This window comes from Ostrinia furnacalis, unplaced genomic scaffold (assembly GCF_004193835.3).
Source record: "Ostrinia furnacalis isolate ACB-3 unplaced genomic scaffold, ASM419383v2 OfSCF6287, whole genome shotgun sequence".
Lineage (NCBI taxonomy): Eukaryota > Metazoa > Arthropoda > Insecta > Lepidoptera > Crambidae > Ostrinia > Ostrinia furnacalis.
This window is the reverse complement of record NW_021136526.1, coordinates 601,586-618,578: the sequence shown is the minus strand read 5'-3', so window position 1 is coordinate 618,578 and position 16,993 is coordinate 601,586. Positions and strand designations below refer to the sequence as shown.

At 40.0% G+C, this 16,993-nt stretch overlaps 1 protein-coding gene across 1 annotated transcript; it reads left to right on the top strand.

The window, feature by feature from the left end:
• The first annotated feature begins 1,266 nt into the window (after positions 1–1,266).
• LOC114362199 (tyrosine-protein phosphatase non-receptor type 4-like) lies at positions 1,267–12,488 on the top strand. The gene is made up of 7 exons (XM_028317496.1): positions 1,267–1,287; positions 3,510–3,792; positions 4,279–4,395; positions 5,026–5,249; positions 6,065–6,197; positions 7,096–7,307; positions 9,044–12,488. Exons 1-7 carry the CDS (start codon positions 1,267–1,269, stop codon positions 9,116–9,118), a joined length of 1,065 nt encoding a protein of 354 aa, XP_028173297.1. The 3' UTR covers positions 9,119–12,488.
• Positions 12,489–16,993: the final 4,505 nt, after the last annotated feature.

Below are 16,993 nucleotides of genomic sequence, written 5' to 3'. Positions count from 1 at the left end.
TTGTTTTGTAAATGTCTCTGAGATGTACTTTGAAACGACCGCGTCCTTTTTCATTCAAAAGAAATTAACTTTACTTTCAGGTGAATTTTCTCCGTCGTTTTGTGTAATTTAAAGGTCAAATTCAAAGCACTTATTTTAATGGAATAAAAAATAGAGAGTGTTGTTTTCATTTGTATAAATATGTATTATTTATAAGTGTACAACCAACCATAAAAACTGTATGGTCTGAGTTTCTTATCACCTTGAGAACAGAGGTCAGTGTATTCGAATAAATATACAAAGTACAGGTCGTATTGCTATACAACAAAGTGGTTTTCACTTTAATCAATGTGAAACATTTCAAATGATACTATTCTGATTCTAGAAAACTACATATAAAAGTGAAATGGAACTCTAATACTTCGAAATAAAGGTCAAGGGTAACAAAATGCATTGTAAACACCTTTCAATCACCATTTGGCGAACTAACGAGCCTGACCGCTCGCTTTTACACGTTCGAGTAGTTTTGAACTTCACCTTTAAGATAATTTTAAACAATAGATCGTTTTCATTTTCTTAAGGTGGATTTATATTTGTCTGTCGTGTTGTGTCGTAATACATCAGAAGGGAATCAGTTTCATCAGAAGCCATTACGACTCGACACAACACTCTAAGTTAAACGTTAACATAGTTAACATGGAAAGCATCGGGGGAGGCCTATGTTCAGCAGTGGACGTCCTATGGCTGAAATGATGATGATGATTCTCTCGCAAAGGTTATGTTTTTGTAACTTTCTCAAATTGTATCCAAAACTCTGTGTTACCTTTGTGAAGAGAAAACAAATATAATATACTTTTTTTTTTATTAGAATTCTGTTCTGATGCGTCACGACACAACACGCCAGACATATATGTATATCCACCTTTAGCTGTACCTTAAAACTTATCCATAGATCAAGTTAGAGAGTTGGTTTTATCAGTGCACTTGACAAATAAGGGTCGAGCACGATAATATCGCCGGCCTTAGCTTTGTTATGGAGGACTGCGAAGAGAGTCCGATAAGTAGTTGGAAAAAAGAGGTTGGGAGGAACTATTTCTTGAGAGATGTTGGAGACCTATATGATTACCTTTTTTACTATTTTCTATTTTTATTGGCTATCGCACTTTAACGTGATAAAAAGACTAAGGCTGAGTTGCACCACCAAACTTTGACCATAACTATAACGATAACCGGTGATTTTTGTATGGAGTTTGACAGATTTTTGACGTTTGTTACAGTCAAATTAAGATGGTGCAACCCAGCCTTCAGGTAGGCAAGGTAGATAAAAAATATAAAAATATTGATAAAAAAGACTATACTAATATCCTTTTGTATAGTTACTGTCTCATTTAAATTTTAAAAATTTAATTTATATCAATTATTATCGACTTAAATTTTAAATATTTTAATTACCTGTTTTTTATTAATAACAGTATTATCCATATTTTAGTTATTTAAATAATAATTAAACCTTTTACTAAATATGTTGCGGAAAACCACTTGAACCTTGAAACGGATTGAAAGATTATTAACCTTTTGGCGGTTATCACACTGCGCCGCGCTCCGACAGATTTAATCATTGTATGCAAGTACCTCAGTTTGTATAGAAAACACGCGCGGCACTTCACACTGACAACGCGTCCGCGCGCGTGATTTTTTATATGAAAATCACGCGCTCCGCGGCGGAGCGCGGCGCAGTGTGATAACCGCCTTTCAGTGCCAAGTCAAATACAAAAGCCATCACTCTGTCGCCACGCTTGATAAGTCATGATATCAATATATCATTGTATTCATTATTAATTATTCAGTTTACATAATACTCAATTAGCCTATTACTGACAGTTAGCCTATTACTTAAGGCGGATTAATCCGTCATTGGCGGTCAACCTGATGTACGCATGTATCCGTCATTGGCGTTGAAAAGGTTAACTGAAATTAATCGCTTACTTTCTATCCTTAAATTGAAACGAATATTATTATCTAGTTATCTAAAAAAGATAATAATGTTCGTAACACGCAATCCACTCATCGTAGATACAATTTGTAAGATTTTATCAAAGACTAGCTGTGCCCGCGACTTCGTCCGCGTGGACTAATGACTTTGGNGTAAACATAACAGCCTTTGGCTTTATAAATGACCACGTGTGTTCTATTAAAATGCTAGCTTTATAACATCGTACAAGTAGGCCGTTAGACAGCGGTTGCCGTATCTCTACCCTCCTATAATGCTCTTAGTCAGATGGCTGACTAAAGGATAGTTGTTAGAGTATTATAACACCAACAATCGTATAAAAGTATAACTCTACACTAGTCTACACTCCTGTAAGTCCCTTAGACAGGTATAGGTGTAATTAATTGCAATAATACAGCTTATACATCACGAGTGAACTGTACTAATGCTTTAAGTACACATTGGAACTAAATGTGAACTCTTAAATGGAGTAAAATGTTACTTGGGTGTAACACTTTTATAAAGCTGCTGAATCACAACTTTTAAGGGCAGATTTTTCATATCTTTTAACTGAAGAATAACCTTGTCATTTTGACATATTTCCCATACTAAAACTGTCAATGTGTCAAACTTATTCTTCAGATAAAAGTAATTCGACGGTTGAAAAATCAGCCCTAAGTCAAATGCAGACTAGAGTACCTCTTATGGCAAATGTAGCTCACACAATATCTGTCTAATCTCATACATAAAAAGCGTCTTCCATAAAGTGTTATATCAAATCAAATGTTAAGTAAAGTTGATCAACACTTGACGTGAATTTTATTTACGTCTACGTTCTTGAGCCAACATTTGTTGTAAGCCAATTTGTACATTATCAAGTTGTAATAGGATTTTTTTCTTATTATTTTATATCATTTTAATGAATTGCCATCCTGTATCACATGGTCAAGTTTATTGATCGTTACAATAGTCTGCATTTGTCTTGCAAAGTAAATGTCAATGTGCCAAGAACTATGTCTCTGTGAATAAACTCCAGCTCAGAGAGGAAAGAAGAAATAAACGCCACTGTATAAGCCGCAGTCAAAAGAAATCTAGCTAGGCTTGAAAATGTTGTAAAATAATAGCCTAGCTGACTGCTTCAAATTGTATATTGTTACTAACAATCATTAGAATAGTGTATTGTAAGTGACATGCTGAAATATTTTGTGTTATATGTTTTTGACTTGTGTTCAACTGCGAAATCTTGACTGAAAAAATATTCGCTAATCGGCGCATATTTTGCTAACCTACGTGTTACAATGTTACTTATGTAATAACCCTTCTTGCTATTAAGTTCATGATTAACATCGTTATTAACAACGACATAAGCTAATCCTAAACCTAAAGTTGCCATCACAAGGGACTAAAAGACCCACGGTTTCTACCTAAAAAGTAGAGAGAGAGATGTGCTGCAAAGCTGACAGTTTTTTATGTTATCTGTTCTGTGTCCATAATTTTATATGTGCAAAAGATCTATGTATTTTATCAAAACCATACATAGTATAATCAGTTCACAATTACACAACAAAATTCCCTTCCAGCTGTCTACGAACCAGAGGAAACCGGGCCGGAGGAACCGGCAGTATGTTTTGTCCCTCTCGGCTCGGGCGAGTTCGAGGGAGACGCACTCGAGCAGTCGATGCTGTTACTTGGAGATGGCTTGGCTAGTGGGGCAGCGTTGAAACAGTATGAGACGTTACTAAGGAGGCTGCCTGACGAACCGTCCAACGTGTCCAAACTGCCGCACAATTTGAACAAGAACCGGTATAGGGATATAGCGCCATGTAAGTAAAGGTTAACTTTGCCATACACTTTTGGGACTTTGAATAGTTCGCGCAACGAGAGTTGAGGCCATCAACACAAGTATAGATTTGTGCCTGTATACGCTGTCAGCGCTGACGTCTTGCGTAGTCGGACTGACAAGTGATATTTAAAAGATCGAAGTAGTGTATTCGATATTTGAACTTGAATGTGTAATGTTTTGTTTTTGTTTAGTATTCAATTATTACATAAGTGTCAGTCCGTGTTTGCCTCAACTTTCGTTGAGCGACCTATACACACGTGACCATAGGTTTCGTTTTTTCTATAATTTGTGCACTAATCGCATGTTGTCAGATATTCAAAGTATGTCCATTGATGAATGTTGTCGACTTTATAAATAGGTGATCTTAATGTCCAAGGTCTTTTATATTCGATTTTGGCAACACTTTTCAAACATAGTTGTGGATAATTTGGTGTCAAACTTATCAATGCTGTGGTGCTTGTTACAGATGATTCTACTAGAGTGATATTGAAGAACGGACCAACTGGTGACTATATCAACGCTTCGTACATCAACATGGAAATACCTAACTCTGATCTCGTATTAACGTATATTGCAACACAAGGTGAGAATCAAATTTATCAAACATTTTAGAAAAAAAAATGCTTGCGTTAGGATTCTGTTTACCGCAATAGTCCATCGGACGACGGGATACGAACCAGCTTTCTTCGGATCTCAAATCGGCCATTCCGACTCATATACCGATGAGCTAGAGGTCGCCTATAGAAATCTGATAAAAAAGACTACAGAATGAAAAACTAAGTGAAGACTAAGATTTGCTGCAGCATCGCAGCCGAAACGTCAAGCCGTGAGTACATCTTCTTCTTAGTCGGGCACTCTTGTCAGTGGTCGTGGTTGCGCTGACGAGGTACATGGTGGGATGATGTCATCTCCGAGGGTAGCTCTCCTGGCGATGTGCTTCCATTTCTGACGGTTAGAGGCGTCGCGAGTACACTGGACCATGGTGGACTCCGTGGCCTTCGTGAGTACATAATGTAACTCATTTATAAACGTCGCGTTAAGACCCGTGTCTTACTATTTTAATTCAAAGACTATCTTTCAATTTTGATTCTAGATTGTTATCCCAACACTATTTCCCTACCTATGTTACGTCATCCCAAGCAGTAATGTCTGTGGCCGTGTAGCATCAAAATCAAACTTTTTGTTAAATACCTAATGTTATTATGCTCTTCAGGTCCTCTCGCATCAACAGTAGGTGACTTCTGGCAGATGGTATGGGAGAGTGAAAGCAGCCTCATAGTCATGTTGACGGTCCTAGCCGAGCGAGGTCGGGCCAAATGTCACCAATATTGGCCCAAACTTGCCTCCACACCGATGAAAGCCACGAATAGCTTGACGGTTACCACTACTAGCGAGCAGAATAGAGGACATTATACTCAAAGGGAAATGTGTCTTAAGGTAAGCTGTTAGGGTTTAAAATAGCAATTACTTAAAAGTTGTTTCTAAGGGATGCCATCAATATTGGCCCAAACTTGCCCCCACACCGATGAAGGCTACAAATAGCTTGACGGTTACTACTACTAGCGAGCAGAATGGAGGACATTATACTCAGAGGGAAATGAGTCTTAAGGTAAGCAGTTAAAGTCTAGAATATCGAGTATTTTACAGTAGTTTTATTTTAGTGATACTTCCAATGTTGGCCCAAACTTGGCTCTACTCCGTTGAAAGCCGCAAATAGCCTGACTATTACTTACTAGTAGCAGAACTAGCCAGCTAGAATAAAGGACATTCAGAGACAAATGTGCCTTAAGGTAAGCGGTCTTGAAACCCGAGTATTTTACAGTAGTTTGTTAGTAACGCCACTGATATTTGCCCTACTAGATGTTGCTTTTATTAGTGAGTAAAAAAGTGATATTATACTAAGAGTTTGCTTTGAGGTACGCAGTACTTAGGTCTTGAATCACAATCACTTTAACACTAGCTTTTTATGATTGCCCAATATTGGTGGCATTTTAGTGGCAAGTGTCACCAGAGCAAATCCTTACTCCGTAATATAAGTGACATATAAAACCTGCTTTGATGACAAAGGAAGATAATATTACTCTCATTGTTTCTCGACTTTATAAATATGTGTTTCGTTGTCGTTGTAGATTGTTATTTCCATATTAACTTTGTGTCCCACTGGGTAAACGTTTCCCCAGTCTTTAAAAACAATATTTCTCACTAGGATGAGGTTTCATCAAATTCTTTCAAATGTTTCAATTTGTTACCAGGACAACAACGGTGCGTCCCGCATCGTGACGCAGCTCCAATATACCGCGTGGCCCGACCATGGGGTTCCTGACGACTCCGCCGCCTTCATACAGTTCACGCAGCTATGCTCTGAACTTAGAAACCATAGAGCTGGTGAGTACATACTTAGTTTTATTTAGCCAAATTACGTCTAGTGCTGGACAAAGGCCTCCCCTAAGGATTTCTACAACGACCGGCCTGCGCTACCCGCATCCAGGTACTTCCTGCAACCTTCACCAGATCGTCGGTCCACCTAGTGAGAGGCCTGCCCACGCTACGTCTTCCAGCTCGTGGTCGTCACTCAAGAACTTTTCTGTCCCAGCGGCCATATTCAGCTCTACAAACTGTGCATCGGCAATTCTGTGGGCTATGGTTTTCCTGCGGATCTCATTTCTGACTCAAACAGAGAAACTCCGAGTATAGCACGCTCCATCACTCATTGGGTGACCTTGAGCCTTTTTATCATAGTAAGGACCACGTCTCCATTCCGTATATCAGTGTACACTTATACCATATAACAACGGTGCGTCCCGCGTCATGACGCAGCTCCAATACACCGCTTGGCCGGACCACGGAGTTCCTGACGACTCCGCCGCCTTCATACAGTTCACACAGCTATGCTCTGAGCTAAGGAACCATAGAGCTGGTTAGTAAACACTTAGTTATCATCATCTCATTTCAGCCACAGGACGTCCTCTGTTGAACATAGGCCTCCCTCTATGGTTTCCACCTTGACCGGTGGTCTGCAATACTCTGCATCCAACGCATTCCTGCTACTTTTATGTGGTCTTCACTTGAACACTTATACCTCCTGTATATTATAAAATAAAAGGATGAAGAGAAATAGAGGTGGTATCTAATTTAGCTGAAACATTTAGTATAGTCTCTTGCACATACGATTTGATTTAGCTTGTTGAACTGAGATTAATTTTTAATTAAGAGTTAACGTCCTTCACAAGCCCGTACTCGTTATTATTGTGTGATGAATCAAAACTTTATTTCTGTTTTGCAGTAATACCAACAGTAGTCCAAGAGCCAGACGCCGAAGAGGAACGCCTACTGGACCCGCCGCTCATAGTGCACTGCTCAGCCGGCGTCGGCCGCACCGGCGCGCTCATACTGGCCGAGACCGCGCTCGAGCTGCTGTCTCGGAGGCAGCCGCTGTATCCGCTGGATCTAGTGCGCGCCATGAGGACGCAGCGCCCCATGTGCATACAGAACGCGGTGAGTGACGTCACAGCCGGGCCGTGTCGCTGCAGCCGCTGTATCCGCTGGATCTAGTGCGCGCCATGAGGACGCAGCGCCCCATGTGCATACAGAACGCGGTGAGTGACGTCACAGCCGGGCCGTGTCGCTGCAGCCGCTGTATCCGCTGGATCTAGTGCGCGCCATGAGGACGCAGCGCCCCATGTGCATACAGAACGCGGTGAGTGACGTCACAGCCGGGCCGTGTCGCTGCAGCCGCTGTATCCGCTGGATCTAGTGCGCGCCATGAGGACGCAGCGCCCCATGTGCATACAGAACGCGGTGAGTGACGTCACAGCCGGGCCGTGTCGCTGCAGCCGCTGTATCCGCTGGATCTAGTGCGCGCCATGAGGACGCAGCGCCCCATGTGCATACAGAACGCGGTGAGTGACGTCACAGCCGGGCCGTGTCGCTGCAGCCGCTGTATCCGCTGGATCTAGTGCGCGCCATGAGGACGCAGCGCCCCATGTGCATACAGAACGCGGTGAGTGACGTCACAGCCGGGCCGTGTCGCTGCAGCCGCTGTATCCGCTGGATCTAGTGCGCGCCATGAGGACGCAGCGCCCCATGTGCATACAGAACGCGGTGAGTGACGTCACAGCCGGGCCGTGTCGCTGCAGCCGCTGTATCCGCTGGATCTAGTGCGCGCCATGAGGACGCAGCGCCCCATGTGCATACAGAACGCGGTGAGTGACGTCACAGCCGGGCCGTGTCGCTGCAGCCGCTGTATCCGCTGGATCTAGTGCGCGCCATGAGGACGCAGCGCCCCATGTGCATACAGAACGCGGTGAGTGACGTCACAGCCGGGCCGTGTCGCTGCAGCCGCTGTATCCGCTGGATCTAGTGCGCGCCATGAGGACGCAGCGCCCCATGTGCATACAGAACGCGGTGAGTGACGTCACAGCCGGGCCGTGTCGCTGCAGCCGCTGTATCCGCTGGATCTAGTGCGCGCCATGAGGACGCAGCGCCCCATGTGCATACAGAACGCGGTGAGTGACGTCACAGCCGGGCCGTGTCGCTGCAGCCGCTGTATCCGCTGGATCTAGTGCGCGCCATGAGGACGCAGCGCCCCATGTGCATACAGAACGCGGTGAGTGACGTCACAGCCGGGCCGTGTCCCTGCAGCCGCTGCAGCCGCTGGATCTAGTGCGCGCCATGAGGACGCAGCGCCCCATGTGCATACAAAACGCGGTGAGTGACGTCACCCGCCGTCGGCCGATCTTACTGGCCGAAACTGCGATGGATCAAAATGCAACTCTGCAGACTAATATAGGCTTTTAAAGGAGAATCAAAATCTTAAATGTGCTGCAAAAAACGATAGTTAACTTTGCAAGTTTTTCCCCCGGTTTGTGGTCTATGTTCAACAGTGGAAATGATGATGATGATGAATTTTTGTTCAAGGTGGCAGTTACGTTGTAGGTTATGTCAAAAAGGATTCGTATTGTGTCGTATGGAATCTTACTTATTCGGCTTTATCTTCGCAAACTGCAGTTTAAATCTCTCGAACATGATTGCGCTCGATACGATTGATCTTGCGCTGCTTCTTCTCAGCACTGGCCCATTTATTGTCCCGAAGCAGTAGTAGGGTTAATACTGGGACGTGTAAAAGTGTGTTTTTTTTAAAGCATACTAGCAAAAATAAATTATTTTTATGGGTTTTAACACAACAAGCGTTATCCTTTATCACTTTAAATAATATTTCTCTTTGTTCACAGAACCAATACAAGTTTGTATGCGAGAGCATCCAAGCTGCGTACGCGCAAGGCCTTTCGAGCGCGGCGTCCGACTGATAGCATCTAATCCCGCGGTGCAGCGCCGTCGAACTGTTAGTATAGTCACAAGAACTTTGCTAGTGTTAAGTGTGCGCGATTTTGACTCTTATTGTCACAGTCATAGAAGTCAGAAAGATGTGCTGCGACTGCGAGACTGACCTTTATAGCAGCACTGGAAAGAACGTAGTAGTAGAGAAATAAGCCGCGCGATTTTGACTCGTATATCAACTGACCCCACGGTGCAGTACCGTCGAACTGTTAGTATAGTCACAAGAACTTTGCTAGTGTTAAGTTTGCGCGATTTTGACTCCTATTGTCACAGTCATAGAAGTTAGAAAGATGTGCTGCGACTGCGAGACTGACCTTTATAGCAGCAATGGAAAGAACGTAGTAGTAGTGAAATAAGCCGCGCGATTTTGACTCGTATATCAACTGACCACACAGTGCAGTACCGTCGAACTGTTAGTACAGTCACAAGAACTTTGCTAGTGTTAAGTTTGCGCGATTTTGACTCCTATTGTCACAGTCATAGAAGTTAGAAAGATGTGCTGCGACTGCGAGACTGACCTTTATAGCAGCACTGGAAAGGACTTAAGAATAAATAAGCCGCGCGATTTTGACTGTCATCATCTGATTCCGCGGTGCAGTACCGCTGAACTATTTATAGTCACAAGAAAGAACTATAGTATTGATAAGTTTGCCGCGGGATTTTGATCCCTATTTGTCACATTAGAAAGAGTCATAGTGGTGAAAAAGGTTTGCTGCAAAACTTTTGCCTATATTGAAGGACTGGAAAGGACTAATTAGTGACAAGTTTGAAGTGCGACTTTGACTCGTATTGACACATTGGAAATAGTCATAGAAGTAAAGAAGGTTTCCTGCAAGACTTTGACCCTTATTGCAACACTGGCAAGAACTATAGTAATTGCGTTTTGACACATTGTCACATAGCTCTTTCAGCAATGGGCGCGTTTATGTATTTTATTTAATGTGATGTCTTCATTATACATAATTTATGTAAGTTTATCTGTTATTTAGTCGTGTAGTAGCGGCTAGATGGTTGGTTTGATAATTGGAACAATGTAATGTATTATTTATTGTTTTTTATTTGTAGTTTATTTATCATATTGGTCATTTGTGTTCCGCAAACTTCTACTAACATACTGTTGTAGAAGTTTTTAAATTGATGTTCTAAAACTATTTGCAACTGCCTATGTTTGAATGAGAGTTGCGATAATTTAACAGGTAGATAACTATCCTAGTCGTCTTTGGACGTTGCCTCCGCCTTGTAAACATTTTCTATCCCTTTTCTTCACCTTTTCAATTTAGATGTTAGTTTAACTAAACGTTTTAAGTACTTTTCTTAATAGAGTAAAAGATCTAAGACGATCTTTTACCTGGTTTCTATAATAAAAGGCATTTTAGAGCCTTAATGATTGATGCGATGAACATAAATAAGAAATATAATTATTATTTTACGTTTGCATGAAAACGTCTACCTAATACTGAGATGCTACGTCACAACCTATTTATTAATCATTATATCATCACATTTCGCATAATAAAAGGTGCATAACGTCTGATTTGGTAGTTAAAAGTAACGATAGGTTCTATTAATATTCACTTTGCCACGTGACTTTACTTCAGACTATTTTATGTTGACAGCACGTCTACCTGTCTTAGTCTTCAAATCCATTGGATTTTAAATTTTATATCTTCAGTATTAAGGTTCAAAGTTTGCTGTCGACTGTAAAATTACGTAAGTTTAGGCGTGGACTATACAGGCCACGCCCCGAGTCACGTGACAATGTAAATAAACAATACAGGGTGATGATTTCAATGAATGCTTGAATGTTAGAATTTTAAATTAGTTTTTTTTCTCGCTCCTATGGATACTTGGCAAACATTGAAATCAAAATCTAGTGAAGTCGATAAAATATAATAATTAAAATTCAAATCTGTCGCAACTCTATGTGTGACGTATTAACGAATTGCATTAGTTTAATATAAACTAAAACTTAATAAAAAATCGAGACCAATTTGACCAAAAAGACTTGAATAGATAAGAAATTTGGTTCTCAACGATGTTATTGGGTGTAAAAATTATTGTAAGTGGTTTGGTAAGGGGTGCTATACACCTAAGCGGGTCTTTATTTGCACTAGGTGGTAATGTAGATGAATGTTCGCGAAATAAGTGTAATAATAGAATGCGATATAAAGTACACTTTGTCGTTTAATATCGAATGTGCCCGACTCCTGATCCCTTTGTAGTGCAAATGTTAAAAATCATTGCTTTTCGACCTTATGATAACCGAAGGTTCAAATTATGGTGGCAATGTATTCTCAAATGCTTACGTGTCTACCGCCCCTTAGATGGTTATGATGGAAATTCGAGCATTTCAACGATTTAGAATAACGTTTGGGTTTTATTTGATATCAGTAGAAAACTAATTCTCGAATAAATAATTGATTATCGACCCCAAATAACATATCATGATTAAGGAATAAGATTCTTTTATTTCGTTCATATTAATTTATTTTAGATATAGTTTTTTTCTAACGCTTTTACACTGTGATTGTTGTTGATTTCAAAATAATTATAGTACCTGGTGAAAAATAATATGCGTATTTGTACAGAAAGAGATAATTTTGAAAATTACACTGTGGACTGCCAATGGCAGAACTACAGACTGTCAATTATTTTAGTCATATCTCTTGATTAACTAAATTTCATATTATCTTTTGCCAGGTACTAATCGTAGATATCTAGTAGGTGAATCTTGCCTTTCAACGAATTTAACATTTCCTAATTTTAAACAGATTATAAGTGATTTGTATTAATTTATTTTCGTATTTATATACACAGTTTTTATTGCTTCTTTTCTGTGCCATTTACGAAGAGTTGTATATCTAGTTCTAAGGATACAGATAATCATGAATAATTTATCTTCAATATTTCTGTTTAAACATTAAACCTTTTTCCTCCAAGGGTTTGTATACGTAATTTAAAAGCAATGTAAATAATTGTAACGAATGATTTGTATATTAATGATTGGATTGAACTAACTTTATAATCAATGTTTCTTAAGTTACGTGAAATTAATATAATAATAATGCATACGTAATAATTATGTACAAATTACGTGCATTTACGAGTAGTACATATCGAGCGTACGATTTTCCAAAGCGATTGATATCGATTAATGTCAACAATCGAGTACATGCCGATTATTTTCGACTAGATCTATATTTGACTGTGTAGGAATGATCGACATAGTTCAATTATCTGACTAAAGTGTTCGAAGTAGATTTATAGAGGTATATTTTCTACCTTGTGATGTGTGATTGTGGTATGCGTTATGTGGAAAAATAAATATTTTATTGAATGCTACTTGCATTTCATTCATCAACTATAGCTCTTAACTCAGCCAGTTAGTGCCTGAGGTATGCGGCGCGGCTTATGTAACATTTCATCCGAGAAAATCTGATCCGCGGATAAGTTGTCTCCCTTTCAAATTTGTTAGGTGTCGAATCATCCGCAAAATATTTATCTTCGGATGAAACGTCACCGTTTCTAACTTGGAAGATAGTTTTTTTTTATGCTGGACAAGGCAGGTATTTGACCGCAATCGCACGTGGTGTTAAGTGAGTTGCAGTCTAGGATGGTACATATCTGCCCTTTAAGTGCCTATTCACTTTCGCCTTGAAAACGCCTGGATTATAGTGTTCAGGAAATACAGCAGCAGGCAGCGAATTCCAGTCCCTAGATCTAATTAAATTAAATTAATATATTTCGGATGAGACGACACTTCAAAGTTTGAAAGGGTGACGTTTTTGATCATTTTGCGGACGATTCGACACCTAACAAATTTAAAGGGAGACAACTCATCCGCGGATCAGATTTTCTCGGATGAAATGTCACCTAAGTCCTTTTTCAGACTTCAGATTTGTACGCTCTGTAAAGTCATAAATATCTATGTCACCTCTTCCGTGCCGCTCCCATATGACTGAGTTAAGCGCTAGTTATAGTTTATTTTTTACGATTTCAAGTAGGTATATTTAGATTTTTTATTATCACAATGAGCTGTGGCCATTTATTGAAGCATGTACAAATAACCTATAGCACATCAGTTTACACCAAATCCAAAATTTTAAATATACCTTGATTTGTCAAAATGAAAATCCGTTGCGGAGTACCTACGACTCCATACAATTTTTTACGGTACTACTTTTCCTCATCGTGTGCGTTATAAAGACAGCTAAACCGTCTTGCCAGCAAGAGTGTTGTAGGCCAAAATCTCCATTTGCCTCTGGTAAACTAGAAAGTATCGTGATTCTACAATGAAGACTTATAGACTAAGAGCTAGTGAACGCCAGACCTACGTCATTTTATAAAAGCTGAAAGTTTGTCAGCGTATGCTCCCAATATAGGATATAATGTTGGTGAATTATCAAGTTTGGGTCGTGGTGGCTTTGGGAGCTACCCTAAAAAAACTGTCTGGCAAGGGGTTGGAACTGTCAAAACTGTCTGGCTATTGGGGAAAATACTTCTAATTATTGCCCCAATATTATACATAAAAATCAGATTTTATAGTATAACGTAAGTCTAACTTTTACGGTGGCTTTTTCTGTATATTCAAAAGACTGTAATTCTACTAACGTTATACCATTAAATCTGATTTTTTTGTATAATATTTGGACAATAATTAGAAGTATTTTCCCCAACAGCCAGACAGTTTTGACAGTTCCAACCCCTTGAAAGACAGTTTTTTTAGGGTAGCTCCCAAAGCCACCACGACCCAAACTTCATAATTCACCAACATTATATCCTATATTGGGAGCATACGCTGACAAACTTTCAGCTTTTATAAAATGACGTAGGTCTGGCGTTCACTAGCTCTTAGTCTATTAATAAATGAGCTAATGATGATTTTTTTATCCACAACGAAGACCCGAACACCCTGGTGTCAGATTTCTGCCAAAGGCGTTTTAAGGCAGCACTTAGGTTAAGTTTAAATACGTTTTAAAACCAGGCTCTTCCCGTGACCTTCACCAGATCGTCGGTCCACCTAGTGCCAGGGCCGGTCGTTGTGGAAATCCTTGGGGGAGGCCTTTGTCCAGCAGTGGACGTCGTCGTATGTCTTGCTTTTTGTCCTATTAAATAAAAATAAATACACGGCTTGATCTGCCCATTTTTTCTAAGAATGACTAAATGCTTTTGTAGTAGGTATATTATATACCCGATATTCCTGTTTTGATATACATACCTACAAGTTATATCAAAACAGGAATAACAAGAACGAAAATCACGCACGAGGCGGAATCGGCCAAGAGGATTAATAACATAAATGGCCTAATCATAATATTAGTTCGCGAGTTGCCAAAACGGACTGCGCAAAAGTTGGGTTGTTCTAAGGCTCATTAATAATCATATCACCATGGGAAGGGCGAGGTCAGGGGTTAAATTAAAGGGATTGTGCTGGAAGTTGGCTTCCAATATATGAAGAAATACGTAGTTTGGTGTTTTATTTAACACTAAGAGCGCTTTCACACTAGAACGTTAGTAGCGCGGCAGTAAACGGAAAAGAAAACACAGTAAGGAAATATGGTGAAGTTATAGACAATCCTTGCTGGACAAATTTCCACTATCAGAAATAGAGAAGACATCTGAAAACCAGTTCAAGAAAATCAATACGGGAATTACGCGACGCGCCAGAGAGTTTACAGAAAGGGAACACAATGACAGTGCTTGATGAAATAACAATTAGAATGAAATAGAATTAGATAATTCTATGGATCAACCTGTTTGTGACAGTATGATGTTCGACGCTCCAATCAACCTCTGACCACGGCCAGTGTAACCTGGCCGAAACGTCACGCGTCAGGCGTATAAAGGTAATATTTACTTATTTCCTAATCGCGTATCACGCCTATGACGGGATATTAAGGTAAAAGCTGTATCTGCACATTATATTAGTTGTAATAGAGTTGATTTTGCTATAAAAATATAGTGTGTTGTGTTGTTGACTTGGATATGACCCTCATTTGGGGTATCTTTGTTAAGTTGCTGCCACATTACTGGAAGCGGCTTAGTGGTTTGTCACGATGACCCCACTAATAATTGCGTTGGAAAAAATGAGTCAATAATAAATGATGTTATAGCCTATAGGGCAGTCGCACGGTTACAAGTAAAACTCATAAAAAAACTCATAAAACTCATTTATTTTTGCAAATAGGCTTTTAAAAAGCACTTTTACACGTCCCAATATTAACCCTACCACTGCTTCGGGACAATAAATGGGCCAGTGCTGAGTAGATTATTATTAAGTATTACAACTCACGACTTAAAAAAATAAGAACCCAATTCATGACTTAAATAAGAATATACTTAATTACCCATACAAAATAAATAAATAAGCACTTACAGGGCAGATATGTACCATCCTAGACTGCATCTCACTTAACACCAGGTGCGATTGCGGTCAAATACTTGTCTTGTCATGAATAAAAAAAAACCAACGCACTGCAAAGGCTTACAATTATTATTTTAATAGTCTCATTGCCATAACTAAGCGTGTCCAAAAAATAATTACTCTTTGCGATAACCTCAGATAACAGTACCTACGTCTAAAAAATAGAGGCGCTCTAAAGCTTCAGTAAAGGTTCGTGGACCATTCTGCCGACCGTAGGTAAAAAGCTTTCAGAGATGTGCGGTCAGTCGGCAAGTTATTGGATCGCACATTCATTTCATTTCCCTTCCCTAACTTTGTATAATGACAGCTTGCGTCCCACCCTGACTTCGTTACTTTATATTTACACCTTTCCTAGCGAGTTACATGAAAATCGAATAAACATTTCTATCAATTTTCTTACATTAGATACAGCCACAGGGGCAGATGAAAGAAGAATGGAGGTGAACTTAAAATTTCCAAATTACCTACTTTTTTATATGCAGAACAACACAGATATTAGACCTGATCTTTAAGTAGATTCAGTATAGGGTAGTGCAAACCAGTAAATACCTAGTTTTTATTGGGCAGTTGAATCTAAAGTACAACTTCCCTAAAAACGCCATTTATGTAAGGCCCGAAAACCCAATTACTTTTCGATTAACTGTAATTATTTGTTTTTTAAATCGATAAGTAAATAAATTATTCAATTGAGTTCACAAACAAGTGACCTAGAAGATTGCTTACAGAATTCTTAAGGAAAACGCGATTTGACAGCTTTTATAAAAACATTGGAAAGAACCCTTCTTTAGGGCAGTGCCAGCATACCCAGAAGTGACTTCAAGTGTAATTTTTAAAGGGTGCCGTTACTTATTGATGTCTGCATTGAGCGCATTAAAGTCTAGATACGGCTCTACATTTTAAAAGTCTATGAAAAACGAAGAGATAGGCTATCGTCAACTGTGCAACTACGAATACTGAAGTTCTATGGTCACGTGATCACGTCTCTAGAAATGAGAACTCGATGGAGAGACTGGTGCTTCAGGGCCAGGTGGAAGGCAAGAGAGCACGCGGTCGATCGCCAACCCGCTCGATAGACGCCATCACAAAGGCCACTGAATCCACAATGGTTTAGTGTACTCGCGACGCCTCTAACCGTCAGAAATGAGAGCACATCGCCAGGAGAACTAACCCCGGAGATGACACCGAACACCCCACCGTCTACCTCGTCAGCCCAACCACGACCACTCTGACAAGAGTGCCAGACTAAGAACAGAAGAAGAAAAACGAAGGGCTCTTCTCTGTTGGTATAATAAATAATATCTTCTTAATTGAAATACCAATCGATCAACATGGAAAGCATTGGGGGAGGCCTATGTTCAGCAGTGGACGTCTTGTGGCTGAAATGATGATGATGATGATGAATTGAAATATAGCATTAGCA